This window comes from Thunnus maccoyii, chromosome 19 (assembly GCF_910596095.1).
Source record: "Thunnus maccoyii chromosome 19, fThuMac1.1, whole genome shotgun sequence".
NCBI lineage: Eukaryota > Metazoa > Chordata > Actinopteri > Scombriformes > Scombridae > Thunnus > Thunnus maccoyii.
Window position 1 is genome coordinate 15,383,395 of NC_056551.1, and position 19,011 is coordinate 15,402,405.

General features: G+C 42.9%; 1 protein-coding gene across 1 annotated transcript in view; it reads right to left on the reverse strand.

The window, feature by feature from the left end:
• Positions 1-1,894: 1,894 nt before the first annotated feature.
• Positions 1,895-19,011, reverse strand: part of ric1 (RIC1 homolog, RAB6A GEF complex partner 1) — a 37,689-nt gene continuing 20,572 nt past the window's right edge. The window contains exons 4-27 of the mRNA XM_042394994.1: positions 17,953-18,060; positions 14,496-14,641; positions 14,076-14,212; positions 12,962-13,053; positions 12,146-12,234; positions 11,049-11,193; positions 10,896-10,944; positions 10,159-10,392; positions 9,850-10,062; positions 9,652-9,690; positions 8,849-8,959; positions 8,360-8,449; positions 8,101-8,261; positions 7,368-7,506; positions 7,148-7,264; positions 6,594-7,001; positions 6,089-6,400; positions 5,800-5,958; positions 5,469-5,605; positions 5,080-5,360; positions 4,696-4,908; positions 4,358-4,535; positions 4,004-4,192; positions 1,895-3,838 (exon numbers count right to left, since the gene is read on the reverse strand). Coding sequence (XP_042250928.1) covers positions 3,523-3,838; positions 4,004-4,192; positions 4,358-4,535; positions 4,696-4,908; positions 5,080-5,360; positions 5,469-5,605; positions 5,800-5,958; positions 6,089-6,400; positions 6,594-7,001; positions 7,148-7,264; positions 7,368-7,506; positions 8,101-8,261; positions 8,360-8,449; positions 8,849-8,959; positions 9,652-9,690; positions 9,850-10,062; positions 10,159-10,392; positions 10,896-10,944; positions 11,049-11,193; positions 12,146-12,234; positions 12,962-13,053; positions 14,076-14,212; positions 14,496-14,641; positions 17,953-18,060 — 4,063 coding nt within the window. The 3' untranslated portion in view covers positions 1,895-3,522. The remainder of the gene's footprint in view (positions 3,839-4,003; positions 4,193-4,357; positions 4,536-4,695; positions 4,909-5,079; positions 5,361-5,468; positions 5,606-5,799; positions 5,959-6,088; positions 6,401-6,593; positions 7,002-7,147; positions 7,265-7,367; positions 7,507-8,100; positions 8,262-8,359; positions 8,450-8,848; positions 8,960-9,651; positions 9,691-9,849; positions 10,063-10,158; positions 10,393-10,895; positions 10,945-11,048; positions 11,194-12,145; positions 12,235-12,961; positions 13,054-14,075; positions 14,213-14,495; positions 14,642-17,952; positions 18,061-19,011) is intronic.

Below are 19,011 nucleotides of genomic sequence, written 5' to 3' on the forward strand. Positions count from 1 at the left end.
GAGTATCTTTACACTGCATTGAGGATGTCTGCTGCTGCCCCAGAAATAAAACTGAACTCTGAGACAGGAAGCAGGCAATACTTTTTAAACTGTACACAGGAGGGAGGGAGGGAGGGAGGGAGCGCTGTCCACCTCTGAGTGAACTGAAACCCGCGTACCATGTGACACACCTGACCACTCCTCGCCCGCGGAGAAGGAAACCATAAAAGATCTGAAATATTCATTTCCGTAGGAAATTGTCTCGTATGCCGTCAGCATTAGTTCTGAGCGTCAATGGTTATGTTTGTGATGAGAGGGAGGGTTTGTGTGTGAGGTTTTGTTCCCTCTGCATATTAATGACTCGCGCTCAGTCGAAGCAACCGGTTAAAACAGAAGGCCTCTGGACGTTAAAGTCTTTGGTTCATCAAGTTACCGTTTTTTTTCAAGTAAAGCTTACAGCGGAGCAGCGTAGTGTAGCTGTAGGCTTGTTCAGAGTGGAGACCAAGGGTGCAACAGACAGGATTCATGTTGACTGACAACAGTAGATTAGAGTCAACAACACTGCAGTCATTTTGCCCTTTCGTTAGTGTTCTAACAATACAGGCAATTTATAAAAACAGAAAACCGGAATTTTTCATGGCTAAGGCTGGTGATTTTCTGTTTTTTTTTTTTCTTATTATCAACAAATCTCATGTGCAGAGCCAAACCGACAATAAACTCATTCTACTTCCAAGTATTGTGTGTATATCCAAAGCTGATATCTCTTATTCTTCTGTGCTGTAGACCTGCATTGTTGTCCAAAAACTATTAAAAACACGTAAATGAGCCGCATTGCTGCACCAGGCGACATGTTTCTACAACACGAAGGCAATGGCTACCACAGTTTGTTTAGAAATGGCTCAAGAATTTAGAAACAGCGACAAGATTTTCAGTCTCGAGAGAGTAGTTCCTTGTACAACAGACGCCATTGCCCATGTGCAGCAACACATCTGTTTCCCGTGCTCCGCTAGCTTGTTGTGCTACATAACACAACCTCTTCACTTTGCACTACATTGTAAATTCTCAAAGAATTTCAGTGCAAAGTCAAGAGATTGTGATATGTTGCACAACAAGCTGGTGAAGCTATGTAAACATCCGCAGTGACGTCTGCCGTACAAGGAACTACTCTCCTGAGACTGAAAATCTTATCGCTGTAATTAGTCTTTGGAGCTTTTTCCACATAAACTACAGTAGTCACTGCCTTTGATGTGAAAGAACATGTCATTCAGTGCAGCAGTGTGACTCACTGATGTGTTTTTATAGTTTTTGGACAACAATGGAGGTCTACGGCTCAGAGGAATATGATATCAGGCTTTGGATACACACACACACAATACTTGGAAGTAGGATGAGTTCATTCTTGGCTTGGCTTGGCACGTGAGATTTGTTGACGATAAGAAAAATATAGAATACTGCCAGCCTTATCCTTTAACCCGATACCACACCCAACTCATCTTGCCAGACAAGAGAGCAAAACAAATCTGTAAAATATAGTTTGATCTATCATGAAAAGTACAAGCAAACAGATGGGGGACAAAATGGAAAAAGAAGTAGTGAACATAAAAAATAAAGCTGAGTAACATTTCAATACATTGCACAATATAATACTGACATATCCATGATTAACCTTTAGTGCTTGCGGTAGAGAGCCAATATACGTCTTTGATTAACTGAAGTGGGGGGGGAGGGTTTGCCATCAGTCATAAAAAAAAAAAAAACCAAGCACATCTCCAGGTATCAATTCAGCAATTATAACTCAGCTATAATGCCAATAAATAATAGTAATAATGAGGACTACTACAATAAAAATCAATCCCATGTGATGAAAGTCACCACGCATACTGTATCAACACGTTTTCAATACATTGTGATACACATGTTCAGGAATCCACACAGGAGCACAAAAACGCATGTGTCGTGGCGGAATTGGTTCTCATTGTCTTGAGCAGATCAGCGATGGGATATGCACGTTGTCGGACCCTCAGAGTATAATAAGTATGGGACTGGACGAAATATGAGTCCTTATCAGATGATGGGGGTCCATTACACATGAAAAAAAAGGTGTCACTGTTAACACTACTGAAGAGGGAATCAAATGTTCTGGCAACAAGGGATAGGTACAAAATCTACAGAGTAGGATGGCTTTAATAACACGATATTCATGATCTGCTTCACTGATGATAGGACACACATTTTCAGTCTCTCAGACAAACACAAATGTGTGTTTAAAAAGCTGGATAAAGCATCATATGATTTGGTTTTTATAGCATCTGTTTTGCCCAGGCCCTTCACCGCACTGCAGCCTGAAATCTGGCCAGTTCAGCAGCAATCTGCTTTGCTTGTTGTCTAAAAACCTGGACCCCACTCGAAGGAGAGCAACTGATATTGGCTCAGACACTTTGGGGCCTGGACGTCGGCAAGGTCGGGGCGTTGTTAAAACCTCATCTGGTGCATGAAAAATACATGAACGCAGGTACTGATCAGTGGTAAGAAACTAGTCTGCACTCGTAATAGTGGATTTTTCTCAGAGATCATTTTCTTAGAAATCTTAAGGTCGTCACTTCTCAAGAATTACACAGAATTCATACCATGACTGCGTTTTACAGGGAGGGACAAGGTGTAATCGATAGAAAAATAATGTCATCTTGTTGTACACTGTTACATTATTGAAAAAGGTATCACAAAATATTTTAAAATCATATGAGGTATGAAAGTATGAAACACCCCTTGTGCACACAAACACAACTGCACACTTACTGTAGGCTCAGACACACTTCAGTGCATCTTGTGAATGGTTCACGACTAGAGCTTTGTTCTACATTATCCTCAGCAACGTAGTATGATGATCAAATACACAGGGTTTCTTTTTTTTTGTCTTCGTGATTCTTGCGCTGCTTGCATTAACTGAAAAGGAACAATGGAGCTTTTTGTCTGGACTGTGGGAAAAAAAAAAAAAAAAACAACATTTCAAAGTCTCCAGTTGCACTTAAAAGTGCCAAAGAAAAGTTACACACAAAACATCTGTCTTGGAATAGAAAGCCTGGCGCTTTCCTGTGCTGGTCTACAGCTTCTGAACACCACAAAGCACGTGGAAACACACAAACTGACACAGGTGACCTTTTTTTTTTTTTTTTTCCAACAGCACATTTTTCGAAAAACTAAGCTGTCAGACTGAACTCTTTCTCTGGTTGTGCTGTCATGTCTTTGTGCCAGTTGGTCTGTCTGTCATTCAGTATCCACAGGGGCTCTAGTCGACACAAAGGGCAAATCTGAAGAGTGGATAATACTGACTGAAGCAAGAACCTGCAGGAGAGGTACTTTCTGTGCACACACACACACACACATCCCCACACACACACACACACACACACACACACACGCACACAGACAGACACACACACAAAAATAAAGTCTATTTCCAGTCAGCAACTGCTGCTGCTTCCTCTTCCTTTTCTCACGCGGGCCCAAAGCTCACAGGTTAGAGTCCAGATGAGGCTCCTGAGTTCAGGACAAGGTGCAGTCGTAGGCTCCCTCCTCTTCTCCCTGCTCCTCTGTCTGCTCGGGAGGACAGTCCTCAGAGGGGGGCCGCGGAAAACCTCCGGTGGGTTCGAGGGAGGGTAGTGCCAGGCCCAGCGGAGCCGCTGCTCCCCTGCTGTCCTCGGGACGCGGTAAAGCGGCACCTCCCAGCCCCTCAGAGCCGACGAGTTTGGAGCTCTGGCTGGTGGGCTGGAAGGCTTCGGGCTGCACCTGCTCCGCCGCTGAATCCATCAGCTGCTGCAGATGCGGTTGGATCAGGTTGAGAAAGGGTTTGTATCCCAGGCTGGAGAAACATGACAGAGATGTTTTAGAGAGAGGTTTTACAATACTGGGTATGAGTTCTTCACCCTGATTACATCGGAAAAACACATTATAAACATTCACAATGTTACTGTGCTTAAACAGGAGAAATAAATAGACATCCGGACAGGTCACATGCTATACCCACCAGTCAGTAGAGGCCCATGTGTCGACAGCCAACAAGCCGTTTCGGACACTCTGCACAGTTTCTGCGGGAACCTCGGGGCTGTCCAGGAAGCTGATCACCTGCCTGATGACATTTGCGTCCCGCAAGATCAAACCAATCACAACACACCACTCCAGACAACCCGCCTCCATGAACACGTGGAGGAGATACCTGAAAGTCACAGAGAGGCAGAGCTGTCAAACACTGGCTTTGGTTTCACTTCACACTTATACATTCATAATGATATTATGACAAACTATAATACTATAACAATTTTTTTATTACTTGTGACACTACATTGTAACCCAGAGGTGACGTTTGGTGATGGCATCTTACCTGAGCTGCACCTGCGACTTGTGCGGGCCTTTGTTGGCCAGCTCCATGGAGATGTGCTCCAGCTCGGCCTGGCTCAGACTCAGAGTCGAGGAGTTCTCATCGACCATCGTCCAATCACCATCCACCACTGAGCTGGTCTCTGTTAAGTCTGTGGCTGAGCCAATACTGTACTCTTCCACTAGAGGGAGGAGAGAGAAAAGGGTTGTGGAAAAAGAAAGCTTGTGACCACTTCACACTGACTAAAATAACAGACAACACAAGTCAACAAGAATAAAAGATGGATCAGATCTGTGCCTGAACATGGATAGGACAGGGAGCAAGTCTTCAGATCTTATTACCTTTGTTGGTGAGCAGCGACAGGAAAGCATCATGTGTCTGTGGTGAGTGCTGGTTAGAGTGAGCGGACGAGGCCGTGTCCATGTCTTTGGTCCTCTGCCCGAGCCCGTCCAACCAGGTGTGGTTGCTGGGAGGAGCCTGAGGGGGAGCTGTGTCCATGTCGCTGTTCAACAAGCTGTCAGCTGACTGCGACTTCAACAGCCTTGTGCTCAGCACTTAAAACAACGACAGAAAGTATGATGTAATGGACATAAAGCCAAAGATACTGTTATATATCTGATGTGTGAAACAAACAACTTAAAATTAAAAAGAGCCATTTGAAAAACAACAGCATTTGTTTTAGTTTTACTCCTCAACGTTTCCTGGATGGATCCTGAGTCACTCACCTGTGCGACACCGTCCGTTCTTCAGTGGCGAGCTGAGGCTTCCCACAGGAATAACGGGGAATGGCCAGAGAAAATCCTTGTGGAGTCTCTTCAATGCCAAAACAAAATCATCAACACGGGCCACGCGGTTTCGTTCGCGACACAACCAGCCGATGAGTTCGAAGCCCAGCTGTGCGGAGAAGCATCCCAGGTCGCGGAGTCGAACCTGCTCCAGGAGGTGGCGGGCGTGACGCCAGAGCATCATGTCGATATACATGTTCTCTGCACACTCAACATCCCGACTGGAACGGAGGAAAGAAAATATGGAAACATTTAGATGTGATAGAGAACATTTTATAATACTGATCACTCACAATCTATGGTATATATGTGTGTGTGTATATCCATACCCTTTAGCAGAGGGTCCAGTGGGCATGCTGAAGGTCTTCTGCAGGTTGAACTTGCCCGTAGTGATGGAATCAGCTGACTGAGACAAGCTGATGCTGCGATTTCTGAAGAACTCAAAACCGCTAGTTGAGCTGGGTTCCTACAGACAGAGATACACAGTCAGAGCAGCTTCATGATTACACAAAGGTTTACTCTATGTTGTGTATAAGACTTCCATTGTTGCAACAAGACTTAAGCTTGTAAATCTTCCTAAATAATTTCTGTAGCTGGGGTCAAAGAAAGCAGGAGCAAAGGAAATTGGAATGTGTGCTGAGATGATGGGAATCTCCTCACCTGTGTGGTGGGCGTCGGGGGCGGAGTGTCCATCTCTCCAGAGCCAATGGCTTTGAGGAATCGGATCATGTGCCTGCAGAGGTCCCACTTGCCCTGCTCAAGCGCCGTGTTGAAGAGCAGCGTAGCGTGCTGTCTGCTCACTGCTGGAACCTCCATGTTCTTTACATGAAGGGAGAGAACGGGAGAAGAGACAGAAAGATGGAGTATTTTTATGATATCATGACATCTAAAAAAGGCTAAAAAAAGAGAGGTGCATGTGTTTACACATGTTTCCAATCATAGTCACTACCTGCAGTATAATCAGATAGGAGGCTGCTGTGTCCAGATCCCGAGCCATGAGGCACCCCTCGAACAGGTCCTTGGGGTTTCCCACAGCAGCGAACAGGTAGTTCCACAAGGCGTACTCCGTCTTGCGGGCACAGTGGACGATGGTCTGGAGAAAGAGGGGGAACTCGGTGATGAACTTGGCCACGGTGGGCAGCAGAGGATCAGGGATGGGCTCCCGTGATGTTGCCTCTTCTTCCAGCACCACGTGCACCATCAGCTCCATGACGTGGGGGAAGTAGGGGAGGGAGGCACACGACTGAGCCAGCATCAAAGCCTGCGGGAGAGGGAACATCAAGGAGAGGAAAGAATGCACTCAGTTTGTGTACTTTGTGGGTGTGCAAACAACCGGAGCTCACAATGTGATCTTGATATGGAACAGTTTGTATTTCCACTTACATGGTTCACTAAATGCAAACATAGAGATTGTTTGTGTGAGTAAAGTGTGTTAAACAGGAGCCTCTACATACCTGTTCACCCAGGTTGCGAACCAGCAGCTGCCTCAGAATATGGTGGAGGTAGATCTGGGAGGTCCTCTCTACGGTGCAGAAGGGGAACAGCGCCTCCAGCGGCTCCGAGGATCCCTGCAGCCCGTCGTACAGCACGGTCTCATTGGTTGCCCCCAGTACCAGGGCGTCCTCAAACAGCACGGCCAGTGGGTAGATGTTGATGTGGAAGGGCAGCATGATGCGTCTGGAGAGGAAGGAGTGAGGCTTGCGGTGGTCTCGGGGGAACAGCGGCAGCCAGACTTTCATGCCCGCCTCACCGCAGGACAACCACAGGGCCTCGAGCAGGTGGCGCTTCTTCCTGTTGGAGCGACAGGTGGTCCACACATTCTCCACACACTGGGCCAGCACCACCGGAGGACAAAATGGTAGCTAGGGGAGGAAGAATAACATAGTTATAGGGATTTATGTTGCTTTAGATTTATGTAAAACTAAGTTTCTGACATAGTTTCTAAATGCAGGTGAAAGTGGTTGAAAAGTTGGAACACTGACAATCCAAGTGAGGTGTTTTAACTCACCGGTTTCTTATTGATGGCAGGCGTCTCCTTCTCTCGTACCTGCGGCCCTGAACGGTCCCTGTGTAGCATGATCAACTGGCCAGCCAGATTTAACATGATGCTCTCTGCCATGCAGGCCTGAGATGGACAAACACATGTAAAACAAGGATTCACACATTTATAATTCACTGTGTGTGTGTGTGTGTGTGTGTGTGAGTGCCACAGTGTGTTCCTGTGTTACCTGCTGCGGGGCTTTCAACGTGATGCCAGTCTCTGTGCGCACAGACGTGAGTGTGACAGACACCACGAGGGCAGGGTGAGGGATGTAGCGAGACATCGACACTTCCTGCAGCAACTCCACGTTGGCTGACGGGTTTGGACTGGAATGTCAAATATAGGTACACATGTTAGACTTTATAGTAAAAACACTAATACACGGAAACGGCACTGAGACAAGGTGTTTGAAAAAGCTGTTATATGAGAGGTGACACCTGAATGTCAAGAAGAAACACATTTTCTTTTAAATTCTTTCAATACTTCAGCATCAGTGTTAAAACTGCACTAAAATATTTTGTTCAGGTAGGTGCCTCGTTTAAATTTAGTCAACGTATCTGAGTGAAAAGTCACTGAAAAACAATTTAAAGTTAAAACAACTATTTAGGTGAGCTCAAATCATTAAGACGGTGCCAAAGTTTTAAAGTTTTGAGGCTGGCAGTTTATTACAAACATGGACTAGTCTCAGCAAGACGTAAAGCTGAGGCCATTTCTGTCATGTGATGGGTATTAGATCATTAGCTTTTACTAGAAGCCGCTTTTCCTGAGAGAAAATGTGGCTGAGTAACAGGTGCAGGAGTGTGTGAAAGGAAGAAGAGAGGTGGAGTAAAAGTCTAGAAAAAGAATATTATAACTACGTTGTCCACACAAATACAATAAACTCAGACTGCAAGTATAACATGTGTACAAAAATAGCCCACCTGTCGTTCCTCCTCTCTATACTATAGAGGCAGATGGAGCAGTCAGCTCTGAACAAGATGACCATGTCTCTGAAGACGTTGAGCAGCAGAGTGTCTGAGTGCAGCTTAGTGACCGAAGCGAAGGCATTGTCCAGGTTGGATGATCGGTGATAGAGCCTCAACTGGTGTTAGAAGAGAGACATCGTGATGAGACTAACACAACAAGAAACAGAGTGACGTATGAGGAACGATAGCGACGTAGTTGGTGCTTCAGTCTCACCTGCTCTTGCTGGTCTATAAAATTGTAACAGGCCACCACCACAAAGTCTTTCCACCAAGCCAGACCGCCCGTTACTGTCATGTTCTGCTCCTGCAAGGAACCGCACGAGAAATGCAAACACAGATGTGTAACTTGAGCTACGGATTCAAGGGATTTATATTTAATTTGTGTGCTTAAGATTTATTCCTTTTTTTTCCTAAATGCTTCTACTTTTGCTGCTGCAAATTTCCATGTGGGTCTACGTTCCAAAGGATTGCTGGCTGGGTAATAGCATGAATCGCATGAAATATGTAGATTGACATGGAAATTAAAAGTATGAAGTATTTGCTAGTTTTTCAACGGCAGGCAGAGATAATTACATGTCGTCTTGAAATATTACCATGGTCCTGAGGTAACATTTTCCAACCACCAGTTGTTCACTGGTGATTGTACTGATGCCATTCAGATTACATTTAGATTTTTTGTCCTCCAGTCTACAGTGTCACATACCTGAGTGATATTTCCAAACAGTTTCCATTTCCTTGTGAATAAGGAGTAGTGTGCCAAGCCCCGCCTCCCTGCTACAGCCATGCACTGGCCTGCTGTGTTTATGGCTGCAAACTGTGTGAGGCAAACAGTATAATATCAAGTGTTGACACAGAACATAAATACACGCAATCAGGAAAACACACATGCAAAACTAAAACACAGGGTCAACAGTTTTATAGACATGTTGTATTTACTACTGGTTTATTGACATACTGACAAAGTCAAGTTTGTTTTGTCCATTATCACATATTATGAGCTTTAAAGGTCAACAACGGCAACTGCTCCTGACTTCCTCCAAGCTCTCCAAGAAGACAAACCTCTTTAACTAAAACTAACATGCAGATTTTGTCATTGAAAAACATTTAATCACACCTCGCATAATGATAGTTCTGCTTATGTACACAATCATAATTCTTGGTGGTTTACTTTGTAAACATAACTATGTAAATTCAGGAATCTTACAGCTTTTACAGTCTGAGCACACACGTGTCCTGGGTGAAATGACTGCTCTAAATAATGTTTGTTTGAACCAGTTTGTGCTACCAGATGCTTTCATTTCCCACATATGACATCACAAAGTCAATGTGTTCAGTAATCATGAGAGAGAATTTTGAAGATAATTTAACACATGATTCTTTGACTTTCATCTTTTCTGACACTTGGTGCACACTTGGTGCGCCAGGATGATAAATTACAAACACGCATATATTCCCACACTGGTGCGCCAGATGCTAAATTACAAACACATACATTCACACACTTACCCGTATAGGCCAGTTGCTCTCTAGGTATGTGCTGTGAATCTAGAGGAAAAGAATACGAGAAATACAAGATAAATAAATACAATTATAGGGCCTGTGTTGCTGATTCAAGAATAAATTTTGAACATGTTCATCCGAAGAAATATTTAAAAACTCTTGTCATCGTTGGTGTGTTGCCATATGATGACTGTGCACCCTTACCTGGACCACGTGCCAGTGCTTGTGTCCCAGTAAAGTGCTGAGTCCCTGAGAGAGAGAGGAGTCGGGGTCGGGGGGATGGTGCAGTGGGCTGCTGTCGCATGGGTGCAAGTGTGTGTGCGGGTGTGTGTCAGAGGTGTTGTGGACCTGTGTGGGGTCACCACAGGTCAAGTAGAGGCGGTCTTCACCATGAAGTAACACCTGCTCCTGGTTACTCTGTACAGCCGAGAGAGGAGCAAACAGAGCGTGAATGTTTAATGCGGATGTTTACACAAAACTGACTCTACTTTGTGTTTCCATCCGTCTTCTCACCGTGCAGGGGTTGACTGTGAGAGCACTCTTGATAAAGTGGAATTGCAGTATGCCAGCCTGCAGGGAGGACTGAGGAGGTGGAACCATCTCCACCTCCTCCTCCTCTTCCTTCTTGTCATCGTCGTCGTCCCTCTCCTCCTCCTCCTCCTTCTGCTGCTGCTGCTGCTCCTCCTTCCTCCTCCTCTCCTGTTTGTTAGGGATTACCCACAGGTGGTAACCCTCTGCTCCCCAGCTCTGGAAAGGGGGCAGAGTACAAGTTTCACAATGCATGATAGTAACAAAAATGCATTTTACATGTGAAGGGCAAACGTTGAAAAGAAAAAAAAATCTACAAATGTGTAGAAAAATCATTTAAAAACACACAATAAAACATGTAAAAAATAACTCTCAACATATCTGCAATACATGTGTAACTTGCTTAACTGTCATTCTTCTAATTGAAACAGATGTAATTAACTAATGTTCATAATTAATTTCCATTAACCCCTGCCATGGGACACATCAAAAAATACAAACACTTTTGCTTTTAACTCTGCCATCTTATTTTCTGTCATTATTGACCATTATGTGAACTCGTTCAATGATCTCTGTAGTGTTAAATCTTTGAAATATGATGTACAAATGAGGATTTTTATTGTTCTATTTTTAGATTAAATTATAGGGTGAAAGAAAAAAAAAAACATGGCAGATGCTAAACACATGCGCTTGACCAGGAAAGTATTAAAAAATGCACTAACCATAGAGCTGATTTTAATGGGATCCTTCTTGGTACCATCAGAACGATACCTGAGGGGAGCACAAAGAGGGAGGTTCATATATACCTGCATTAAATCAGGTGTGAAGTGTGTACAAGTACATGTGTGTGTTCGTGGGAGTGTGCGTCCACTCACGCAAAGTCCTCTCCCAGAGTGCAGATGAGGTGAGCTCCGAAGACACTCCACAGCGACAGGCCGCCACACTCCCATGTAACCATGGCGACGCTGTAGTCGGGTGACCAGCAGATGAGCTTGACTGGGCCTGTCTTGTTATAGATGTCTTGAAAAAGGGAGAGAATTCAGAGATTATTGTTGTACTGTTTAAATATTGAACAAATTCTCTTGTGAACTGTGTGTCACAGAATCACATTATTTTATTCTCTTCTTTATTACAGGATTGTCTGTGTAAACAGTGGAACACTCTCTTGTTCTCACACACATTGTAGTTAGTGAATATTGTCTTTTTCATTGCTGCACTGAGCTGAATCATGTTTGGACTTTTGTTTTCAAACTTAAACATGAGAAAAAGCTCTGATTAATGAAACCAAGTATTTTTATTATTATTTGATGAAAATTCTTGCAGCAGCTGAACAAAATGGTTTAAAATTCATTCACCTTCCTTCTTTGCATGATAACTACAAAATAACCTGAATTTTCCACATGAATTATCCCCTTCTAGTACATGACTTCCTGCTAAAAGATTAAGCAAATAAACACACTTGGATGCAAAATAAACACATAACAATTTATAAGGATTTCCAAACACCTGTATGCATAAATCTATAGTATAGTAAGGTTCCTTTATGCACACATGATTTGTTTCAGGGCTAAGAAATAAGAAAAACTGATCTAGTCTCTGTTGGAAAACGTGTGTTTTCTTGTAAAGGTACTGAGGAACTAAATAATCCTGTATATTACTTTCATGTATGTCGAGGTATGTGTGAAACTATGCCAGCAACTATGACAGCAACGCATTTCATTCGAATGATGAAGGCCCTATATGGCAATTCCCCCACTAGGGGGAGCTATGGCTTTAGATCTCATTAGAGGACTCTGGTGAACCAGATGTGAACTAAAGGGAGACACAGGCATGTGCACCCAAGAGACACACAGCTGAAGGAATTCAAGTTATCTCAAAGAGGAATTTGTGTAGGGATTTGACATGGAGAGAGAGAAGGAAAACAGAAAGGGGGGAAAAAAAAGAGAGAAATGGAGAAGCTTATGGGTGATACCTGGGTAGTGTTTTGGGGTGAGCTCCAGTTTGTGGGACAGCTGCATGGATCCTGTCGTGGTGTCTATCATGTAGACCAGCACTGAGCCGCTGTAATAAGAACAAACACATTTTAAGACCCATAACTTAGGATGTGATTATCATCCATGCAGTAATCAGAAACGCTACTTAAAGGATCAGAATGTGGCTTCAGTGTAAACGACTTGTAGCTGTAATCTGGAGTAGTATACTCCTATGCTTTCTTTTACTCACATATAAACACACATGCATGCACGTATATCTGTACCAAAAACACAAGGTGTAAGTTGCTCTCAACTGACATGTTAAACTCTTCCTCGTTCTGTGATAAAAATCACAGCAATCTACATCATAGTAACAAGTACTTTTAACTGAAAGTGTATTCAAATAATATTCAAAAGACTCAATTCAACTGGACCACACAAGCACGGCCTTGTGAGTGAGATAGTCCAATTCTGAACTCAAACATTGTGTATGTGTGCATGTTGTTTGGATAAAATACAAAATAAGCACACAAAAAACTGTAGAAAACGACGGAGGAGGAGAGTAGGGAGCAGTGAGGAAGAGAAAATCCTGCCAAGCTGACAGATTATACAATCCGTGAGAAGTTTCTGACAGGCATACACTAGTTAGCCTCGGCAAACACGAACTGACAGATTCTCACACTGGACACACACCACACGGACAACAATCAATCTCTGTGACACGGGGATGCAAACAAACACACCCGGGTTCTCTTCCCAGCGCTGTTTTGTGAAAATACAGATGCAGGGAGCGAGAGAGACATGCAAACACGTACCTGGCACAACCGAAAGCCATCAGTCTGTACTTGTTGTTGACAGCCACACAGGTGCCATCTGTCACGTCTGCTGCCCAGACGCCCTGCAGCTGCTGGACACACACACACACACCGGAAAACCTTTATGAATTACAAATCACTGCTAGTGTGCACGACGTGGCCGCTCACAAGTCGGCAGAACATGTTTATACTGCTGTCAGCTTGAAACACATCACTGAGATTTAACTTTAAAATGTTTTTGTAAAGCCTATATGAAACTCTACAGCACATATTATCAGTAGAAGGCTTGGTTAGATAATGTGACATTTATAATCAGGACATGTTTTTATCTTGATAGTGACTCTTACACCCACTGTCTAATTTCAAAAAACAGAATTTCTAGCCAAAATTTAACAACGACTTGTTTATGTTGAGCTCCTTGTTGGATGTGAAAAGAGTTCTTACTGATACAGTCATTATTTCTTTAATCCTGCCAAGATAAAAATGATAGCTATTTATACAATGTAGAAATCTGTTAACCTGAACAAGTTACATCATCAGTATGGATATTTTTTTTTGAGTAATTCTGGGCGTCTCTCCTCTTTGGGAAAACTGATTGCTGGTGTTGATGTCATTATATTAAACTTTTAATCCACAAAGGACATCCACAGCTCTCTCACTGCATGTTCACTTTGCCTCGACTTATCTACTATGTATAGTTTTAGCCTTTAAATCTATTCCTTAATTGATACCTTAATTATTTTTTTTCTGCAAAACTAACCTGGAATATTGCTAAATGATAGATTGTCATTGCATTGCCTCTTCAAAAGCCAAGCAAAATGTTTTATTTACACAAACAAAGCATGATTATCATTATAAAACAGAAAAGTTGTTATAATATCAGGGATTTTTGCGGCTAAAATAGGTCTGTGGTGGTTTCCCTGTCATGTGGTCAGATGATGTCATATGCTGATTTGCACCAGGCTGTATGCAAGTCTCGTTAAGACAAATCAAAGACTTTTGTCAGCTTTTCAATGCTGTAGCTATTATATATTTTTCATAATCTGGGTCTGTATCCTTTATTTGCCTTTTAGCAGACTGTGTGTGCTTAAACGTCAACAATGAGTGTCCTTACGTCTGTGGTGATGATGTTGCTGAGCGGTGTGATAAAGCCCAAGCGTCCGTCGCTCAGTACCACAGCGAAGCCGTCCAGCGTCACGCAGTACTCCATACAGCGGATATACACTCCCTCCAGGTCCAGAGAGGGACCACCTACACATACACACACATTCAGGGGTTTGAAGTCTTCTATGCAACAAGAAAACTGAATCTGGAGCTGAAGTTAATGATTAGAATGTTAAAAACTAAATAAGGCAGAGGATCATGTGTGATTTTGAGAGAATTCAATATCGAAATGCTTTTTTTAAATGGTCAGGTCTAAATTATTTATAATTCATTTCCCAACGTTAGTGAGTGCTTTGCAGCTTCTGTTTATACTGTCAACTGGAATCAGGTCTTCTCCTGTGTTAACCGGTGTGGATGGGTCTTCTCTAACCTCGAGCAGACTGCAGGTCTAGCGAGAAGGGGATTGTAGTGAGGCAGATGGCCTTGCGTCCGTTGCTGCCAAGCCCGTCCCAGTGCAGCACGTGGAGGTAGCCGTCTGCGGTGCACACCAGTAAGTCCTCCTGGAGGGACTGCAGACTGTTGGGAAGACGGAGAAACGGAGATATCAACACTGAAGAGGAGGAGGGAGTAAAGGAAAACAGTCGGGGGCAGTAGGTAGGATGGGTGGGAGCGAGATAACAAACAGCGGAGTGTTCGAAAACAGTGGACTAGTCATCATCCAGCTGTGCCCTCTGAGTGAAGCCTGAAACTTTTATTGGCCAGCTGTGATGAGGCCACATAGCTGCCATTGCCAAGTCTCATTGTCTTCAAACACACAAGGGAACAAACAGCGGTGTGTTTGTGTGTGTGAAGCTGTTTATTGTGCTCCAAAAAGTATGAGAGGTCTGAAGATGGCACAATGGGACGACAAAGAAGAGAAAAGCTAGAGTTAGAGAGGAGAGAGAGGCAAAAAAAAAAACGGAAGCAAAGCGTATAAGGACATTGGACTTTCACTGAGGGGGAGGAAACTTCTCTTGGTAGCTTCACAGCAGGAGACACCCACTCATCTCCTGCACTATCAAGCTGTGCCTGTGAAATTCCATTTCACAGTGCTCTCATTCAGATGACTACCCTGTAATCTCTCTGTCAAATGAACACAGCGGAGGAGATGTTAAAAGACGAACACGTCAAACAGAAGACACATACAATATAAACAAAAAGATTTAAAAAAAAAAAAAAAAAGAGTGGAAAGTCGAGCAGAAAACTGATGGAGGGACAGTTCTTGTCACTGAGCAAACAAAGATGTCAAGTTGGAGGATGTGTGGGTGATAATAGCGAAGATAAGAAAGAATCTTAAAAGAACAGAAACGAGCAAAAACAAAGAGGCACTAGACGAGGGCTTGTTTCTAACAGGTTCCTGGGTTGTTCCATATCAATGAAGATGCCTGCGTTTCTCTATCAAGCTCATTATAATTTAGATACTAGGTTTTAGAAATGGAATAGCATTTACGCATTTATTTATATTCTATTGCATAACGAAGCTTGTTCATTTAGATGTACTCGCAATGCTGTGAGATTTCCGTGTTTTAACGAGGTGCAATGGAAATACAGTGTAACGGTAGATGACTTTGAAATACAACAGGCTAAATATAAACATCTAATTTAGAATGTGTGACAAGCAAGCGTAGTCACAAGATAACAGGATGGGCAATAAATCTCACACCAGCATTAAACTGAAGAGCTACAGTGTGTGCACAATTATTAGGCAAGTGAGTACTCTCACCTCATCATTATTTCTATGCACATTTTCCAACTCCAAGCCATATAAACTTGAATACTTATTGGATTTAATCATTTTCAGGTGATATGTATTTGTGTAATGAGGGAGGATTATATTATATTATATTAAGGTGTGCATAATTATTAAGCAGCTTCATTACCTCAGATAAAATGGGCCAAAAAAGAGTTTTGACTGACACTGAAAAGTCAAAAATTGTAAAATTTCTTTCAGACGGCTGCAAAACTTTTGAAATAGGTAAACTATTGAGGCATTGAGACCACCGGACAATCAAATATTTTGTTGTGAATAGTCAACAGGGTTGCAAAAAACGCATGGAGAAGAAAAGGTGCAAATTAACGGCGAAAGACTTGAAAAGAATTCAATGTCAAGCACGACCACCACTGAATAAGATTCACATGTTGAAGTGTCAAGATTGGGCCAAGAAATACCCGGAGAAAGATTTTCTTCAAAGGTTTTATGAACAGATGAAATGAGAGTGACTCTTGATGGAGCAGATGGAGGGCCCGGGGTCGGGTCACTAATGGACACACAGGGCACCACTTTGAGTCAGGTGCCAGCAAGGTGGAGGAGGGGTGCTGGTGTGGGGCTGCTATCATTAAGGATGAGATAGTTGGAACGTTGGAAGATACTTTCTCCAAGCAGTGGTACAGTAAGAAGTCCTCAGCATTCAAGGCCAAAAATGTTATTTAATTGTCATTTTGCGTTATTATTTGATACACTTTGAAAATTGAGAATAAACAAGTGAGTTGGGAAAAATAATTTTTGTAATTAAGTTGCTTGATAATTATGCCCACTTATATATACTCCTCAGAAAGACAAAACTCACTTTTCCTTTGTTAAACATTCAGGTTTGAGGCTCGATAACATTTTGGATTGACAGAGAGCATTGTGTTTGTTCAACAACACAAATTAATCCTGAGGAATACAATTTGCCTAATAATTGTGCACGCAGTGTAGGATGACAGTGTGATGAAATCTGGTAAGGATTCCCAAAATGCTCTGTTACCATCTGAGTAAATATGTCCCGAAATCCCCGAAATTATGAGGCTGATTTGAATCAGCTGTGCTCCAGGCAACGCTGAACTTCGTCCAGCTAACAATGAAATCAAAAAATGTTCCTTTTGTCATTCTTTCCTTTCATCAATCATCACTAAACCCTTCCATCAATCATCACTCTTCTCTTTCGGCACCCCTCCATGTCTGCAGATTCGTGTTATTTCTCTCTGCAGATGACACTGCAACAACTGACAAGAGCTCCTCGCTGTTCTTCGGCCATCTCTCGCTGCCAATTCCGACTTTCCGTGAGAGGAAGAAGAGAATTTTTCAAGCCTTAACTCTGGGCCAAATGCCCTTCACACATACAAGGATTTCAAGTTTTTAAATGTTTCAAGGGGCTGTGTGCCTTTAACAGCTACAACAATGGTGAATATTCTTTTAATATTTCCTGGTGAACTATGTGAGCGAAAACAACATGTAGTTTAAATGAGGAGGTCAGTGCAGGCTACAAGCTTTAAAATATAGAAATCAATGCCAATGCATACTGTAGTTCTCAGATTTAATGGAAATCATCTTGCTTTTACATGATTTCAAACTAATAATATGAATGGATAGAACATTTCTATACATGAAAATGTACATAATGAGGCATCTATAAACAAAAGGAGGGTCTGAAGGAGCAGATACGCCTCTATTTCAGTCAACACAGCTGTCTTCAAGTCTGTTTTCCACTGTTTAAAGCACATAACTACAGCGGTTGTGTGACTTCCAAAACGCAGGGGGCCGACACTCAACATTGTGTATAAACACATCCTGTGTAGACACACAAACGGAGCGCTAACTGCTGCTGCTGCTCACGCTACACCTCCAACATAGACATGACGTTGTGTTACAGGAAGCACCTGCACTGACGATATAGAGTGCGAATAACTTTTGATGGATTCAGCATATGGAGGTGCCTTTGTCTGTGTGCATGTGAACTCGATGACACAATCCATGACCTGGGTAAGAGAGGCTTATATGAAGGAGAGGAAGAGAGAAAGACACAACAGAGAGAAACACAGGCAGAGAGAACAAGGGTGGGGGGGGGGACAATAAGACAGCATCCTACCTGGTGATGGGGGCCTCTAGATCCACAGGCTTCTTCATCTCTAGAGACAGAGCAGGGGCACATTGCTCCTCCTTATAACCCGGGGTCACCTTCACACGAGGACTTCCTCTGTGCAAACACAGAGTAATACAAATATTAGTTTTATAGATGTGTGAGGAAAACTGCCGAAATTCCTGAACACAACTGGCAGAGCTGAAAAAGATCACTGGATGTGTCCAGACTTGCCCTACCTTTGCTGGTATGTTGTCTAGGAATGTGAATCACACACACACACACACACACACACACAGACGTTTACACACACATTGTAGACACGCAGCCATACTAACACCACACAGACTCACAACATGGATGTCTTTATTGATACAAACTAGAGAAACCGACAGAATAGTAAAGACTTTTTATGTTCAGCTTGAAACCGGATCTTGACCCCATCGAACACCTTTGGGATGCATTGAAACGCTGACTGTGACTACACCCAACACCAGTGGCTGAGCTCACTGAAGCTCTTGAGGCTGAATGGGAGAAAAATCCCTGCAGCCAGGTCTCAAAACATTGTGGAAAGCAGCGGATTAATGTCCATGTTTAGTATGAGATGTCAATCAATCACATGTGAGCGTATCATGTTAAGTGTATAAACAGCTGTAGCAATTAGCAGCTAAAAGTTCACTACCTGCTCTATCGACCATGTAACCACAGCAAACTATTAACTCCATATTTGGTCATGAGCTTTACATTTCATAAGAGGATTTAGTCATAAAGAGCTCTTGTATTCTTGTATTCCTACTTGTAATGTTGGCCGGCTGCACTGACAGACATCTGCCGGCTGATTGCTGACGAGACTTTGCTGGTTTGAACCCCAGGGAGTGTTAGATAACGAGGAAGTTGACATTTTCTTCAAAGATAAACTGCAGCAAGCAAGAAATCCCAAAAGGAAAAAAAAAAAGCAGCTGAAACTTAAGTGTTCATATAAATAAAGGCTGAGGTTGTTTGTAACCAGTAATGTCATCATAATTTGCCATTATAATGATGTCCTAGCAGTTGCAGCTGATTACAGCT